This window comes from Temnothorax americanus, unplaced genomic scaffold (assembly GCF_048541705.1).
Source record: "Temnothorax americanus isolate GAGA-0224 unplaced genomic scaffold, ASM4854170v1 Scaffold14, whole genome shotgun sequence".
Classification (NCBI taxonomy): domain Eukaryota; kingdom Metazoa; phylum Arthropoda; class Insecta; order Hymenoptera; family Formicidae; genus Temnothorax; species Temnothorax americanus.
The window spans coordinates 2,043,902-2,061,687 of NW_027509275.1; the positions used below are offsets into that span (position 1 = coordinate 2,043,902).

The window sequence follows — 17,786 nt, forward strand, 5'->3', positions numbered from 1 at the left end:
CACAGTATTTTAATTCGCGAATCCTGTGGGATATCCTGTACGTATAAAAAAAAGGAACAAAAGAGAAGAAGAAGGAAATGAAAGAAGGAATGTGCATATAACTGTAAGTTATATTGACTGCGTAGAGAGTTCTGCTTTATAATTTCAGTCGATAATCTTGGATATAGTATATATTAACAACTGATCCAGAAAAAGATTGCTCGTTCTATAATAAAGGAACGATGATAAAAATGAAGGGTAACAACCCTGTCGTTGATGTAACACGTTCATCGCCTTCCCGACGATAAAAATAATATTATCGATAATCTACGTGCACCTTGTGGCTGTGATCGCATTATCGTTTACATTACGCTATAATAGCGTATACCGTATACGTTTATATACATTTCACTGTAGAATGCACAAGGGGAACGCTGTGAATGCATAAGAAAATGGTTGTTTTCGAATTTCACGTTTAATATTATTATCACAAATGCTGTACACGTTAACGTTTGCGCCTCGAAAACTTGGGCGCTTAATAATTTATCCTAAGTGAACACAGGGTCTGTTATGGCGGTAGCTCTGTCAGCGAATCACGGTCTCACCTGAAAACAAAAAAGCGATGCATATCTAATTATTGTTCGACAGTCGTTATTGTAAAATCTTGTAATTACTAACAACGATTATTGCCAAAGGGAGGTAAAATATATGTACAGTCTGCATATTGTGTAGCATATAGAGTTCTTTGATATTTAATTAAGTTTCTTTTTTCTAAAATTATGAAAAAATATTAGTTGAAAATGAATAAATAATGGAGGCTTCGGAACAAATATTTATTAAAACTTTTAGCCGAAACAATCGATAGATTGATAAAATAATTATAGGAAGAGAAATCACACATTATATATAAATTCTACATATCACTAATGGTTGTTTTGAATATTAATACGAGGATGAGTCAATAATTATTCGCATTCTATTTCTGTAATTTATTAGAACAACAATAGAGAACGTACAATTACGTTGTTTTTTAATACAGTCCCCTTGCTTTTCAACGCACTAATTCTAGCGTTCCACAAACTTGCATGTACCCTCGGTAAAAAGTTTTTTTGTGTTTATCCCTCAACCATGTATGCACCGCTTCTTGCACATGTTGGTCTATGTCGACGACCTTTTAAGGCTTCTTTAAGTAAACCAAACAGATGGTAATCCGAGGGAGCGAGATCTGGATTGTATGCAGGTTGCTCCAATACCTCGAAGCCCAGTTTCTGAAGCGTTTGAACGGTGTGGACAGCAGTATGTGGGCGTGCATTGTCACGCAACAACAAAACACCTTCCGACAATAGGCTTCGGCGTTGCCACCTGTTTGGTCCACTTGACGATGCCTTGAGAGGTCGTCGATTTGCCACGGACCAACATATGCAAGAAGCGGTGCATACATGGCTGAGAGACAAACTAAAAACATTTTTTTTTAGAATATACGCACCTGGAGCAAGTGCATTGAAAAGGGGGCTATGTTGAAAAATGATGTAATCGTAATTCTCCACTGTTGTTCTAATAAATTATAGAAATAGAGTGAATAATTATTAACTCACCCTCACATTTACATATTATATTTAATAATACACATTTAATTATATATATTTATATTTTTATACTTTTATATATATATATTAATTTTTTTTATTTAATACATTATATTAAAAAACAATATATATGTAATTAATCTCAAATTGGGAATGATTCAGAACAATTTGATTGAGTATACTAATACTGCATAGAATTTTTATGACAGATTAATATGTCAGCTGCGTATCGATGCCCGAATTAAGGGGAGGTTCTCATCTAGCGACCCAAAAGTAAGGTGATTTTCTTGAATTTTTTTTCATAGAAAGAAGTAAATGAACAACTGAAGGTTTTTGACACTTATTTATGGAGTCTAAGAGTACATAGAACATTTTTTTTTAATAGAAATTGAACCTATAATATGAATAAAAAGTCGAAAATTAAAAAAATGACGGACATTTGAATTTTGAGTACCGTTTTTTCACGTTTTTTTCGCTCTTTAATGTGCTATATAACAAAGAAAAACAACAAATATCACTTGCATTTAGGTTTAGGCTCCAATAAATTTAATATACTTTAAAACAAAAAAAAGGCAATTCGTCAATTAGTTTTTGAGTAATCGTGATTTCCAATTTGAAAAACATGATTTTTCAGGAAACGCGTTTAAATAAGATTTTGTTAACGATTTTTTTGAGTTAACGGCAAAATAATGTACCTTGTGGCTAATCAGCAATTTCAGGGCCATACATCAATCCTTCCTCACCTTCATTAAATCTGCGTTAAATCTGCTGAGAATAAAACTTCGAAAACGGGTTTTATGGCTTCTTGAACTTTTTCTGTAAGAGTAATTTTTCTGTAATCTTGTGCTGAAATGATGTAAGAGTACCGGAAGCTTCAGCCACGCGCCACTTGCCTTTTGGGAATATATTCTACGTGTGATAAGCTATCAAAAAATGCAAAAAAAAATCGATTTTTTGATCGAGCTAGATGAGAACCTCCCCTTAAACGGAGATTTGTTTTTTCTATGCGAAATGAAACGAGTTTAGAATACTGCGAGCTCTGTTATATGTAACTACCGCCTCGCGCCGCGGCCGTTACACGATAGAAACAATATGGTGTACGTTCGAAGTGTAATACTCCGGTACACCGAGGAGCGGAGGGGAAGAGGGGTTGTCATAAGTGATTCGGTATGCGCATACGTGATGATATAGGTCGCCGCGTAAATGCCCACGATGTTCGATCGCAGCTGCAGCATGCACAGGGTGTCCAATTATAATCAATGGAATAAAATATCTTGGGAATTGAGTTTGGTCCGATAATTCGTTTTACGATATTGTATTTTATGACATTTTGAGGAGCAAACTCGATCAAAATAATGTTTGCAAACGCGTTAGAAATGATATAAAGTGCATCTCTAAATTCTTTTTGGAAAAATTATTTTTGAAGAATCATTTTAGGAGAATTTTTTAAATACTTATCATTCTTATCGTGGCGAATCTAGCGCTCTTATTTGGATATAAAATATTTTGTGAGAGATTGAATATTTTTCCTTTGAAGTCAGAAAATATCATAGAAAGGAAAATGTCTGGCTCATATCTTAATTTCAAGATATTTGATGTTATAATTGGAAAGCTATATAAAAATCCACTGTTCAGAGTTTAGATGCACAAAAACGTGCATATAGGCTTTCGCGAATACATAATGTCTTGGAAAAGGTCCTCTGATCGAACGAAATCTTCTATCGAGAAGAACTATCTTTTACTTTTCTATTCTTCTCGAAAGAAAAGTGATGAAACCACAAATTTTTTTTCTTCGCAAATGTGCTCTCGTCGAACTTCGCGTCTCGTCGAGTTTGATAATACGGAAATTTCCAGAGACGCCACAATCCATTAACCCCCCTCGAGCACCATCGGATGTGCCCTCCTCAAAAGCGCAGGGGCTCGTAAATTTGCAAACTCGCGCGCGTCACGTCGAGCCTGATAAAGCGCGAAAATTTCGAAACGCCATCCGCCCTTTCTCCTCGAGTATCGGAAAGAAAAATATGCGGTTCGTAAACTCGCAAACGAATGCGTCATGGCGTTTATGATGATGCACAAAAGTAGGATATTTTTTAATAGAAAAGCTATATGTAAAAACGATTATCCTTAATATCCGATATAATCAATACATGATTACACCAATACGCGATTACAATCAATACACCCTCAGATTAGGTTATTTACGTATTTTACGTTATTACGTTATTTTAAATAAAACAATCACAAATTTATCTTATTTAATTTTCGTGAAAATATCGAGAAAATTGAAAGGAATACTCTTGGTATTCATTTTATCGGTTAGGAAACGATGAAAGCAGTGGTATTTCACCGGCGATGTTGCCATCTCCCACTTATGCTAAGTACACCTCTCATGTCTCCTTACAGTGCCAGACTAGAGTCAAGAGAGAGCTCAGGGTCTTCTTTCCCCGCTAATTTTTCCAAGCCCGTTCCCTTTCTTAAATGGCATCTATCTTCTTTTATACCCTGCTTTAAATATTCACCCTGCTGTAAATATGAAAGTAATTTTCAGAACGTTATGACATACCTATACAATGCCTTTTATATCAAGTCCTTATTCATGAAGTTACTCGAGAACTCAATAAGAGAAGAGAAGGGCCAATTACATTTATGTCATTAATGAATATAAAAAATATCGATCGTACCTGAATGCCAAATTATTTAGATTTATGCATCACCAGAGATTTTTCAATCCGTTACTTTTGTCAACCCGGATCTTTCTTTACATATCCAGATCACATTAGAAAAAGAAATATCATACAAATACTTCAAAGAAAACACCCATTATAATTCTCAGAAATTCCATTTGTAAACAAGCAATTTTTTTTGTCGAGAGAAAGCGACAAAGCGAGAGACTGAAAGTTTACCTGCAAATATCTGCGCTATGCTGCCGGACGATTTACAATAGTTCGCGAGTGACGGGTCGTAACTTATCAAAGTCCGTCTGGCGTCCTCGCACCAATTCCAAAAAATGATCTTCTGATCCCGCGTGGCGAGATCCGACAGGAGCAACGCCAGGTTTTTCGCGACTGTGGCATCAATTCTGAGCACGTGACGGCCCTCCACTACCACCGGTAAGCTTGCCGGCCTCTTGTCGCACCTAGATACGCAACAAAAAGTCGCAGTTCTGAAATAAACACCGTCTTTTTCTCAAACGCATATATTGTACGCAAGAAAAGCGTGCGTTCTTGCGATTTAAGTTATAAAGACGCACACGAGAAAAAATACTATTTGTGGATTTAACGAAATTCTTATTCAAGTTTCCAAGATATCGTATGCTATTAAAAACTTTACGGTGTTTCGCACCCTTTTCGGGGCACCTGGTATACGCGCGCGTCCGAATCATTTCTTACGCGGATTTGCGGTGGGACTTACCACGACATTACTCGCTCTCGGAGGTACTCCGCCGCTGGGAAGCTCAGGGATTGCTTGGGCGATACGAAAAGCACGGTCAAGCCATCAACAATCCGCTCTTCGATCAATAACCCGGGCCGAGCCGCGAAATAGAGTAAGAGAATTAGATTTACCGCAATCCCGGCGATCATACCGTACTCCAAACCGACCGCCAAGCAACATAATAACGTCACTGTCAACGGCACTAGATCGATTTCTGCTCAATGCCAGAGAAAGAGAAGTCGATTAATCTTAGGGACTAGAAACTAGACTGGCAACTAGATTAACCGACAGATAATTTATAACGAGTTGTATTTAATGCTTTCCCGATCGAGTATCGTATTGCTTTCTGTATCTTACATTATTAAAAGCAGAATTTAATGTATAATTACAGTCAAGAAATAGTAATCGTATCTTAGGAAAAGAATTTACTACAAGAGAGAATTTTATTTTTATTTAATTAGAATCCATTTTTCTCATTTATACTTTTTTATTTATAGGAATATGCAATAAATTTTACGATTATTTTTAAATTTTTTTAACTTATCAAATATAATTCGATTCTCAAAATTCTCTACATTTGGGAAGAAAATTATTATAACAAGCTTTTCAAGTTTAAATTTAATTAGTAGGTATATCTCGCGTAGTGAAATAAACAATCGAAAAAAAACATCTAGAAAGCATCGAACGAGCAGCATAATTTAGAGATATCTGGAAAGTATCTGTAAGTAATTAAAATATCTTACTCTTTGTTCTCCAGAGAACAAGGAAAATGTGTGTTTCGAACATGTAAAACATCGCGATTATGATGACCGCCGCTAACGTAGCCTTGGGAATAAATTTGAAAGTAGATGTCAGTAGGCCGCATGCCAAAAGCACCAAACTGCCGGTGATAACACCACCCATCGGCGTTTTGACGCCGGACGCATTATTGACGGCGGTACGGGTGAAACTTCCAGTCACGGGCATCGATCTCACAAAGCTGCCGCATATGTTGCAGAGGCCGAGTGCCAGCATCTCTTGATTGGCGTCGAGAGTCTTTCCTTTCGCTGCAAATTTGCCGAAACTTTTCAAACGCGTCATAAAATTTCGCTTCGTAAATTTAATTATTGAAGGGAGCTTGAGCGCGCGAGAACCCGATAATTCAATAATTTGTAAGATCCGGGCGCGAATCTATACGGGTAGGAGAACAGAGGTCGTACTCTTTCTCCTTCTCGAGAGATCGGTCACTTCAAGAAATTTGTGCTTTTAATCACGCGTTCGCTTCAACGAATGATTTGTGAGTCTTTCATAATTATCACGAGATTCCGGGATAAGTAAATCATATATCTTCACCGACTGCAGAATTTTCTTCTATCGCTTAATCGAAGTAAAATCTTTTTAACTAAATTTGCCATCAATATTTGTGCTCACCAAACGCTTTGGCGATGGCAATGCTCTCCAATATGGCGATGAGTGGTATCGAGAGGATGCCGCTGCCAAGTTCGCCGACTGCCTCTGCGAAGGTATACGTACGGTTTCCGTTCACGATGGTAAACGGAGGTGGAGAAAACGGTGGTAGACCCTCGGTTATGTTGCCCGTAATTTGAAACGGTTTGATGTCGTGAGAAAATAGCACGGAGGCTATGAGAATTCCAACTATCACGACTATGGCGTTTCTGGCCAAGGAGATTAGCCACATGAGTTTTTCGAAAGGAGTTCCCAGCTTCTTGCCGGGCAGTTTCTATTTTCGAATATTTTAGTCTATTAATTATCCTTCAACTGTATCTACTGATGTGGTTGCTCTGATATTTAATCTTATTAAAAAAAAAATACAAGGAAAGAAACTTACAAAATGTGCCACAAATAATATTGGACCGTTAAATTCTACGTAAAAATTATATTAATTATATTAATTATATTAAATTTTCGAATAAATTTTATTAGCGATAAAAAATTTTAAGTCGGTGCTAAGAAGTCGGTTCTAATCAAAAACATGAATAAAATATTGAAAGCATTTCCTAAAGGCGATCAGCGCTTTGTGATATACAACCTTTGTAGTAATCCTGCAATTTAATCAATTTTACCTTGAGGAGAACCAGCACCACCATCGAACACACTCCTAGCACTGTGTCCCAGAGTTGAGTTTCCTTTATATGATTAACAACGTTTGAAATAGCGTCGATAAAGGAGTCACTGCGCCCTTTTATACCCAGCAAGGTACCTAATTGAGAAGTAGCGATAATAATCGCCGCAGCATTACTGAAGCCACAAATTACAGGCATGCTTATGAAGTCTACGAGAAACCCCAAATGAAGCACTCCCATGACCGTGATCGCGACGCCCGATAAAAAGCACACGAGCACCTGAAAAGGAATTTTATCCGAGCTTTATAAATGAAGATTAAAGTAAAATACATATCTTGCAACGAAATCGCGGCGATTGTAAGTACCATGGACTTAAAATGATTACAAATTTCGCGAGCAATTTGAAAGTAGACGCAAAATAAATGTATCCGAATAAAAGTATATTGATAAATTATGTTAATTTGACATACATTACTACGGACATATTAAATGAAGGGAATTGTATACCGTATAAAAGATAAAATTAAGTTTTGAAAATTAAGTTTCGAAGTTTGGACGAGGGTTAATAAATACCACTTACGGCGATATCTTCTCCAAGACTGGTCACGTACTTTTGCACCATTAATGCCATTATCGCGGTGGGTCCCACCGTCACATCCTTGCTACTACCGAAGACCAGATAAACGAAGCAACCCATGAAACCGCTGTACAGGCCATACTGAAGTTTTGAAAAGTTCACCTAACGAGAGTCGTCTTCCAACTATCGTAGATTAGATCGGGTTACTCGGTGGACAGATCCTCAAAATACTCGAGAGATTCAATTAACCGAGCGAAAAATTATGCGAGTAGTTCAACGAGTGTACGAGTACAAATTTGTTTTCAAATTAGGATTATCGTGAGGGTTGACATCCTTCTCACGATCTCTTCCAAAAATTATTTTAGAATTGTAAAAAATTTAGAATTGTATAAATTGATACGCTGTATCGAGGATTTTTAATTTTGTCGGGAATGTCGCGGGATATTTTAATTGATTTGTCGGAGAATTATATCGTTTTTACGATAAAATGTTGAAATTTTATGGTACTTGAATTTGAACGTCATGCGCAGAAGGAAGTCTGTTTATGTAGCAAGTAGCAAGTACGCTCATATCATCTACCCACCTGTGCCGGAAGTCCAGCCACTATTGCATACGCTATGCCTTGCGGTATCGCGGTCAGACCCACTGTCAACCCTGCCAAAGTGTCCTGCAGAAGTTTGCTCCAACTGTACAGAGGCAGCCATGCTAGAATCGGTATCCTCCGTAGGAGAAGTCCCTTGAGGTCGCAACTTTGAGAAAGTCTAACATTTGGATCTATAATTTATATAATGAACGTGTGAATATCAAAAACAGTTGCAAAAATGATTGAAACAAGAATTTTGATTACAATCTTGTTAAATAATCGGTACGAGGATGCGGGAAATGCATGTTAATTCAATTATGTTTGATAATAATAATTAGTATCTGAAAATAATAATTATGACGTCGATAATAACATAAAGATAATAATTTCTTGAATGTTTAAGTAAAAAGTATTAATATATTAAAATAATATAAGATATCGTAAAATTTTCAACTTAAAGCAAGATGTTAAAGTGTAAAAAATTAGAAAACTAGAGAAGATAAATTGCCCACGAAGTTTTCGTTTGAGAAAAAGGAATGTGACGCTAATTACATTTATTTTCTCTTATTGAAATAATAAAATAATAAAGGCAGATAAATTACGCGAGACTCCATTATAGACATCGCTTTACGTTACTTAATTGGTTAAGAAACAGTTTGTTATATATATAAAATTTGATGATGTCTGAGCATCATCATCAGCTTATCATCACAGCCACTGCATCGTGTCAAGAATTGCAAAACTACTAACTAATCATAGTCACGCCTCTCAAAGTTCTGACGATTAGTTGCGATATCGAAAACAGCGCAAACATGCATGATATTACAAAATTGCAACGCGCGTGCAGATATTCTTTTCTAATAATAACCGTTCACATATTCTATCAATATAATAAATTTATATATTCAGTACAGCACTACATATATTAGATATTAATTATATACATACATAGCGTCATAGTCTCGATTTACACTTTAATTTTCCCTCGGCACATAAATGAAATAATTTCCACTGCTGAATTTGTTCACACAATTCGCGAAATTGACGTGTATTGACGTGTTAAAACTGTATATATAGCTTTATCGACGTGAACTTTCGAGGGAGAAACGCGATCTGCGAAATGGCAATTGCGAATAAAAGACTCCCGATTCGGCACGGTGTTCATCTAACACTGAAACCTTTGGTGCTCTTGATAATCCATTACAACAGGAATTGCAAAAATTTTTCAAGTGCTTGATTAGCAGATTGCGATAAAGCGTTTAATGTGTCACGCGCTCACGTGGCAGCCATCGAGATAAGATTTTCTCAAACAAACGGCAATCGGAAGAGACAGTCGATTTAGCATTACAATCTCATCTCCATGTTTAACAACGGCGAATTAATTCCCGAGGTATTAATTCGCGTGTCATGTGATAATGTCGCAAAGAGAACGACACTGTCAATATACTCATTGAAACACATAGGAGCGTCATGTGAGATCTGGGTGAAAGATTATGCGGGATTAACGCGACAAAAATCTATCGGCAATTCTAATTGCCAGAATTCTTTTCATAATTATATAGGTGTTACGAAATTGTATGCGCAAGCGTTATTGTGCTTTTATACACTAACTTTTTTTTGGAAATTTCATTCATTTTGCAAATCCGATACTAAAATAATTATAGCATCTCAACTAATTTTATTAAAATATATACATTAGTTTGAATTATTCCTAAGTTCGAAACTTCACCAAAAAAGATTTCAGAAAATAAATATGTTATACTTATTTTAGCAGATTAAATATTTTTAAAGAAAAAATTATACTATAATACATATATACATATATGTGTGTATGCGCCTGTGTGCGTGCGTGTGTGGTACATGTACTTCCCGTCTGTCTGGAGAAAGGAGAAACAAAGTTTAATTAATTACTGTCTTCGGAACATCGTGCGTGGTAGCGAGATTTTCATTAATTACCAGAGCATACCGTGTCTTATGACCTGACATATTTGCCAAGCACGTACGGATGCTTATATACGCGACGAGAAGGTAAATAAACAGTTATAGAGTATACGCCGCTGTCTGCGAGATTCCAATAACGGAAAACAAAGAAACAATAATATCACCAGTTAACTGTCTGACGTAACAATTTAATTTTTTCTTGCCTCTAGTCTAATTATTGACTTATTATATACGCGCTGTTAATTGAAGAAATTACATGGCATGATTTATATTTGTCGTAGAAGTGACATATTTAATTATATAAAATATTTGTTTTATATATTCTATTCTTTTATTTACAGCATTTTACATATATTATATTATATGTATATAGGATATTATACAAAATAATTTCCTTGATAAATTAGATTATGCACATTGTAAACCTTGCCATTTTAGTGTCCTATTAAATTATAGAAAATATATTTTCAGTTAATTTTCTCTTCTCAAAAAGTGCATTATTTTTACAGCAGCGAATTTATACAATGTTTCTCTCCCCACAGACAGAATCCTTAAAAAGATATTGTTCCAAAAAAATAATATTTATTATTTACTCATACCTCGTATTTATAGTTACGAAACTGTAAAAAAAAAAAATATATATATCATTTTCGCAGTCGGTAGGACTCGAACCTACGCTCCCAGAGGGAATCTGATTTCTAGTCAGACGCCTTAACCACTCGGCCACGACTGCTACAACGATTATCGGTTTTGTTTAATAAGAATACTATTTACACAGATCCTAGTTTTGATTGAATTTGTCTTAATGTTTCTTTTAATTTAAAAGCATTGTATCAGTGAATCAAGTAAAAATCACAACAGATAATGAAAACATGAAAAATTGATGATACAAATAATATAAATCAAATTTTACCAAAAAATTACCACATTATATTTAAATAAATTAAAAATAATTGATAAAAATAAAGAATAAAAACAAATTGCAAATGAGAGATAAAACACTTTGTATGAAAATAAATGTGTAAAAAAATAGATTGCCACAATATAATAATGTAAAAAATATATATATACAAGAATACGCCTATGAAACGAGGAGATTGAATGATTCTGCATTTACATTTGCGTCGTAGTGTTTCCTAACGGTGTATATGCGTTATGAGAATGACGCGGAAGTGACAGTTCGATTAAAATCGGTGGGAATGATGACGCCTGGCATAAGAGGCGCGTCCGTAAATATATTGAAGCGGAACTTACTCGACAGGAGCGGTGTCGTTTCATCGAATCTTCCTCGTAAAAGCAACATTCCGCGGGATCAGACGTGCTGCTAGAGAAACGAAGGAGCGTGTACGTACAGCTGCAGCCGTGCATTCTTTGATTTTTAGAGAAGGTCGATAAAGCAGAATACTGCGCGCGATCACGTGCGTAGTCCGCGAGCGATAATACGGAAACGTGGCGTTCTCCGCGGCCTCGAGTCCGCGTGTCTCGCTCGACATACCTATATATACGTATGCACGAAGATACCGTACTGAAAAAAAAATTTATTAATTCCAAAAAATATTTAGTCCGATACGCTCAACTAAACATTTTGGTTAGTTAACTAAACACTAGTTGAATTAATTAATTTTTTATTAAAGAAACTAAATAAATTGTTGAAACAACTAATGTTTAGTTAACTAACCAAAATGTTTAGTTGAACGTATCGGACTAAATATTTTTGTTAAGATTAACCATTTTTTTTCTCAGTGCGCCTTTAATTTTTTCTCTATCTCGCTAAATGCAGTATTGTTGGTAGAATGGATTCAATAATAAAGTTTCTGAAGAATAACTTACATGGAAATACACTTAAGAGTATCTTCCCCTCCGAGATTTTGATAAGCTGCTGGGCAAGGGCAGCGATCACGTAACTTTTCCCGTAGGGCGGAAGTTTCGTGTAACTATCTCTTTCAATTGATGTCGAATAGAAAAAGATATAGTCACATGAAATTTTTCACTTTTCACGTTTTCGCCCTACGGGAAAAGTTACGTGATCGCTGCGCAGGATATGGGTCGTGCAGATCAAAATTATATGTATAAGAACTCTCGTCAAAGGGATAAAACACTCCCTCGAAAAAATCGACTTCTAAGCATACATCGTTAGAATGATAAGACACATATATGAAAATATATTTTTCCTAATAAAATTTTTATAATTTCAAAGATTTTTCAATAAATTCACACAGAACCATTTTTCACAAATATAATATTTTTCAGAACACTTTATTATCCGCTATTATTTCTATTATTTAGAATTTGTTAATACTCAGTTGAATTTGTGTCGTAAAATGAGCTTCAATTTCGTTTTTTTAAAATTGATTATTAAAATATTTTGAGAATTGTATACAGAGAGTGTATGTTATTATATTATTTTTCAAGAAATTATTTATGCGTATAAATACTAATTGCCCCATTAAAAAATGCTAAGAATGAGTATACACAATTACACAATAATGTCTTGTGAAAAATATTATAATTTAAATTTAAATAAAATAATTTAAACTACAGGAAATAATTTTTGCTTTTTTGATAAGTATGTCAATTTAGATTACTTAATAGTTTGAATTTTGCGCGTAGCATATCTGAAAAAGTGCAATGTAATTGGCAATGATTAACACACTAATTGCAATCTAATCTAGTACGTATGATAGCGTCGTTTCCTGCTATTGTTTGTCCCTGCTTCAGCCTTGAAACAATTAACAAAATTTGTTACTAACGAAATTATTTATGTGGTTAAACGGCAGTCTAACTAACAATAAGATAAATAATATCAGATAATAATTATAAGTAATTATAAATAATAATAACGATTATAAGAAAATCTGTAGATTCTTTACATGTATATCTAATATATCACTCTGAATGCAAATGTATTTATTAATATACCAGAATTTATTAATATGTTTTAACATTTCCAGAATGCATATTTAATACATCTTTTTTCGATTGGACGCATTGTATTTAAACACTCGTGCTTTATAATTATTAAAACTAGATATCTATTCACTTAATTTAATATTGAGTATGAGCTGTTTTGAATCTTTAATTTTATATATATATCTAACATTAATATTTAATATATTTAATCTTCCTCTCTTTAAACGTATACAAATATCAAGCCGTCAGAAAGACTTCTTTGTGAGTCATGATGCACGGATATTTTTCACGATACGCGTAATTGTTATCTATCTATGTAGATAACAATTTAAGATATATATGTTGCACTGCTACACTGTTATATTATTCATATATACCAAAGGATTTTTAAGAAATATTAATTGTATAGAATAGAATACGGAACGTATAAGTTTATTTCATTATACAAAATTATTAAAATAAAAGGGATATTTTAATATAAATTTTCTTTGATGTCCTCAGTTGTGTCGAATCTTCGGTCATTAAGGAGAATTTCAGTTTTAGATCAGCATAAGTATTATTATAAGAAAAGTGATAAGTAAATACATTTTTTGGGAACAGTGATTTTTATGAATCTTACAGGATTATATGAGTACAAGAAAGCTTACTGTAAGTGTATCGATATCTGGTATATCTATTATTATTTATCTTATCGATTATTTAATTTTTATTTCTCATTTTCTTTACTTGTTATTCTTTCCTCTTGAATCTCAATTTTTCGACTTTTATTCTTCACGCACAATTTATTTTTTACTAGACACTACAGACGCGCGCTTCGCGCGCGCTATTTAGCTTTAACATTATGCTATTACTATTACACTATTAACCCTTGATATACACAACTGTCAAAATATACAATGACAGCTGCAAATGAAGTAAGCGCAGCAAAAGAACCAATCGGCATCGCGGAAAAGTGACAACAATACCTACGACATGCTCTTTTTAGAAGAGGACTACAGACGCGCGCTTCGCGCGCGCTATTTAGCTTTAACATTATGCTATTACTATTAGACCCATTACTATTAACCCCATGATACACACAACTGTCAAAATATACAATGACAGCTGCAAATGAAGTAAGCGCAGCAAGAGAACCAATCGGCATCGCGGAAAAGAGGCAACAATAAACTATCCATGCCTTTTTTAGAAAGGGATTCTTCATCTTTATATTATCTCTCTTTTCACACACATACATACACACACGTTTTACTCTTCTTTATCTTTTGTGTATTATATTGATCGCTCACTCTCACAAGGCACAAAGACACACACGTTCTGCGGAAAAATATGGAATATATGGCTTCATGAGAGATTCTAAGGAGTAATCATAGTGAAACTGTGGATTGGTAGAGTCTGAACGCCTTGACGATCGACATGCTTACAGAAATATCACCGATCACTGGTGACAATGATATAAATTGAAGAATTAAGATTTCTCCCTCTCCCCCTCTTCACTGACATATATAGCTAAATATACTCCCGACTGAATCGCTCAGAATTCTTCGTAAGATATTAAATGTTATTGATTTGATGTCCGTTCCGTTTATTCGTGCCATTTGGTATATCTATCTAAAAAGATAAATAAAGGAGATTAAATCTCTCTGTAGATTATTATTATTAAAAATTGTTTTTTAAAATGCACATAATAATTTACGATTAATTTTGTTATCCATTAATAACTGTTCAAATTTCTCTAATTCTTTTAATGTTTCTAACATGGAAAAAATTCCATGTAGTTCGATTCAACATTTTTCTTTTCGCTTCGTCATCCAATACAAAAGTCTAAATGTGGCTTTGTATATTATCTAATTGAGTATTAAGTTATTTTATAATTTTTTGTGTATATTTGCAATACTCTTTCATGTATTCTTGAATTTTTTAAATCCAACAATTTCCGTATAACTGAAATATCACTGAAAATCTATTATTGTAAGTTTTAACACATGTCACAAAATAATTGAACATACATGTTTCACACAAAATTTATGTACATTACAAAATAAGTTAATACTTATAAGTCATAATGTTATTACAGAATCAGTTTTAAAGGCTTCAAGATTAGATGCATCTTTTTTCATATTATTTTTATCAAAATCATGTCCTAACAATAGAACACAAAAAATATTAAATATTTAACGTAAAATAATTTAATAATATTATAAATATATCACTCGAAGAGCCGAATTCTGTTTACGAGAGCGAGAAAGGCACTTCGAGTGATACTTACATTAATAAGATTAGACATTTTGGGGATAACCACTTAAAAAATACGCCGTGCTGTTTACCGTAAGGAGGTGTGGAGAAATGATAACACCATTATATTTTCCATACTATGAGATTGCTTTATTTTGATAGAAAGGGACACGGGGCAAATATAACTCGACGCGGTAACTTAACGGACAGAAACGTACTTATTATATTGAAAGATGTTTTGTGATGATATAATCTATCATGTGTAAAGATACGCAAACACGTGTAGCATGTATACATACATCGCAAATTCAGGCAAATTGTATTTGCTTAGCTTATCAGTCGGTCAATAAAGAGTGTGGAAATATTGATAAAATGGTGTGTATTACTCGATATCGCGAGAAACGCATCTCGCGCGCGTGATATGTTCCAATATTTAAATCAATCTGCGATTCAAATGATATAACTGTCCGATTGTGTCGTACAAAATTAGGCCCAGTTTCACAAGTGTCGGTTAACTTTTAATCTTAGATTAACTCACTCTTCGTCTCCTTCTAACATCCCTCTTAGAAAAAGACGAAGAGTGAGTTAATCTAAGATTAAAAGTTAACCGACGCACTTGTAAAACTGGCCCTTAGCAGCGTGTTTCGTTGTAAACCACAACTTCCCATCAGTAATCATGACTGCGAGAAACGAATCTATCAACATCGCGTCATTAAAAATAATTAAACGCAATCTTGAATATTAAGGCAAACAAGACTCACGCGAACGCGCAGATTGTAAAAATGGCAAAACTTCACAGATGACTTCACCAAGACAGACAATAACATTAACAGAGGAAGGAAAGGCGGATAATATTGCAGGGAAAATCCAGAAATAATTTTATAATCATATTTAATCTATCTTTGTCATCCACCTCATGCTCATCTGTTGCCAACATAAAAGTTGTTATAAAAGTGACGATAAAAGCAGTGAGTAGCCGTTATAACATAATTACACGATAATTTTTTTGCTGCATTAAACTTCTACCCAATGTAAACTATACTTGATTTAGGTATGTAAACATACTTTTTAGGACAGAATAAATTACAGAGAACGGAGCAAACTCATTAATTTTCATCACTGTATATACATACTTAATGGCGTTATTAAAAAAAAAAAAAAAAAAAACAAATGTTACTGATGACAATGACGTCGAGAGCTAAATTCCAGAATGCGGAAAATATTCATTCAAACTGTAAACATATGTCACTCTTTATTCACATGATGGCTTGTTAAAAATACATATAAAAACATATAATACGATTGCGATTACTATTTTAAATCGCCAGTGTATACGTATCAATGATTTCAAAATACGATTTTACAGAATAAACAAATATTATCTGCCCTCTTGTTCATTTGAGCCAGATCTCGTGCGTCTAACGATAACATTTTTACATTTCACTTTATTTCATTTCGAACCACGTGCAGATTGCAATTCGATCTCGAAACGTAGTTTTATGCCAAAATTAGAAATGTAATCCCCTATTATTAAGTAAATTTGTCTGCAATTTAATATTATTGTTACTAGTAAGCATGTAATAAATCTGCTAAGAAATTTATCATTAATAAAAATATCATTCTAAAGTTCAAACTTGGACCTCCTACTTTCCAAGACGAGTAGCTTTATTATTATTAGATGTAAGATCCCCCGATGTTCGAAAACGTCAATATTTTTTCGTTCTGTTGAACACGTATCGTCGCTATTTATTTATAAAAAATAATAAAAATACATTTTATTTTTACAGAATTGACCCAGGTAATCGCATTGTTATTAGAACGAAAATATTCGTTACAAATGCACGAACAATTCATTAATCGATATCAAAGCCAGCGAAAGTTACAAATAAATCGTATGTTACGCCATTGCTGTGCTGTCATTAGCTGTGTTGCTTTATTTTTGTATTAGAATAATTATTCAAAAATTTATCTCAAAATAATTTCAAATTATAAGAAGTTAAAAAGAGCATTATACTACAGTTCCATATAAATCTCTTGTCATGTAATTGCAGCATAATTGACGTGACATTTTTTATCAGTATAATATTAAATTATATCTAATTGTAATTATTATATAATTTGCTGTTATTGTTGCTATTATTGGAAATATCTTTATTGAAGAAGAATATATCTACAATTAACGAGCTTTTTTTTATTCTAGAATCTTATCGCTGTGTTTCTGGACAATATTGTAATTAATAATGTGCGAGTACTCTTTTCTCCTCTATTTCAGAACGTTTGAAATGATTGATCATTCCATTTCGTATTTACACAATTCCCTAACAAAAAGCTTTCTGTCGGTTTTGTAACAAATCATTCGTGCGAATCAATAATGATATATATTACATAAGACCGTATCATTCGACTGTTCCAGAGCTATTTTTCTGCAGATATGACTCTTCTCCAGAGACGCACTCAAACATTCCCATTCTTTTCAGAAAATT

At 33.9% G+C, this 17,786-nt stretch overlaps 2 protein-coding genes and 1 non-coding gene across 14 annotated transcripts in view; 1 reads left to right on the plus strand and 2 right to left on the minus strand.

The window, feature by feature from the left end:
- The window catches only part of LOC143894637 (sodium-independent sulfate anion transporter), a 153,381-nt gene that overhangs the window by 109,511 nt on the left and 26,084 nt on the right, over window positions 1-17,786 (plus strand). The window lies entirely within an intron of this gene.
- On the minus strand, window positions 436-11,591 carry LOC143894640 (sodium-independent sulfate anion transporter). 11 transcript variants are annotated; one of them, XM_077401099.1, is made up of 12 exons: window positions 11,416-11,591; window positions 8,221-8,411; window positions 7,641-7,799; window positions 7,061-7,339; window positions 6,408-6,717; window positions 5,741-6,043; window positions 4,977-5,211; window positions 4,469-4,701; window positions 4,247-4,321; window positions 3,967-4,088; window positions 2,261-2,381; window positions 436-584 (listed from the first exon to the last, which is right to left on the minus strand). In XM_077401099.1, exons 1-9 carry the CDS (start codon window positions 11,462-11,464, stop codon window positions 4,290-4,292), a joined length of 1,791 nt encoding a protein of 596 aa, XP_077257225.1. In that variant the 5' UTR covers window positions 11,465-11,591; the 3' UTR covers window positions 436-584; window positions 2,261-2,381; window positions 3,967-4,088; window positions 4,247-4,289. The 11 variants fall into 11 exon arrangements, with proteins under 11 accessions (XP_077257225.1, XP_077257226.1, XP_077257223.1 ...); XM_077401100.1 differs by lacking the exon at window positions 2,261-2,381; XM_077401097.1 differs by having other exon boundaries at window positions 2,261-4,088.
- On the minus strand, window positions 10,813-10,894 carry Trnas-aga (transfer RNA serine (anticodon AGA)). Its single transcript has one exon. It is a non-coding gene; the product is annotated as a tRNA-Ser (tRNA).

Excerpts from the sequence above, each read along its gene's own strand:
- LOC143894640 (XM_077401100.1), bottom strand. The coding sequence starts at position 11,464 with ATGTTGCTTTTACGAGGAAGATTCGATGAAACGACACCGCTCCTGTCG. Across the intron at positions 7,340-7,640 it reads GTCTTGGAGAAGATATCGCC|GTGCTCGTGTGCTTTTTATC; the intron begins GTAAGTGGTATT and ends ATTCCTTTTCAG. Across the intron at positions 5,212-5,740 it reads TGTTCTCTGGAGAACAAAGA|AAATCGATCTAGTGCCGTTG; the intron begins GTAAGATATTTT and ends GGCATTGAGCAG.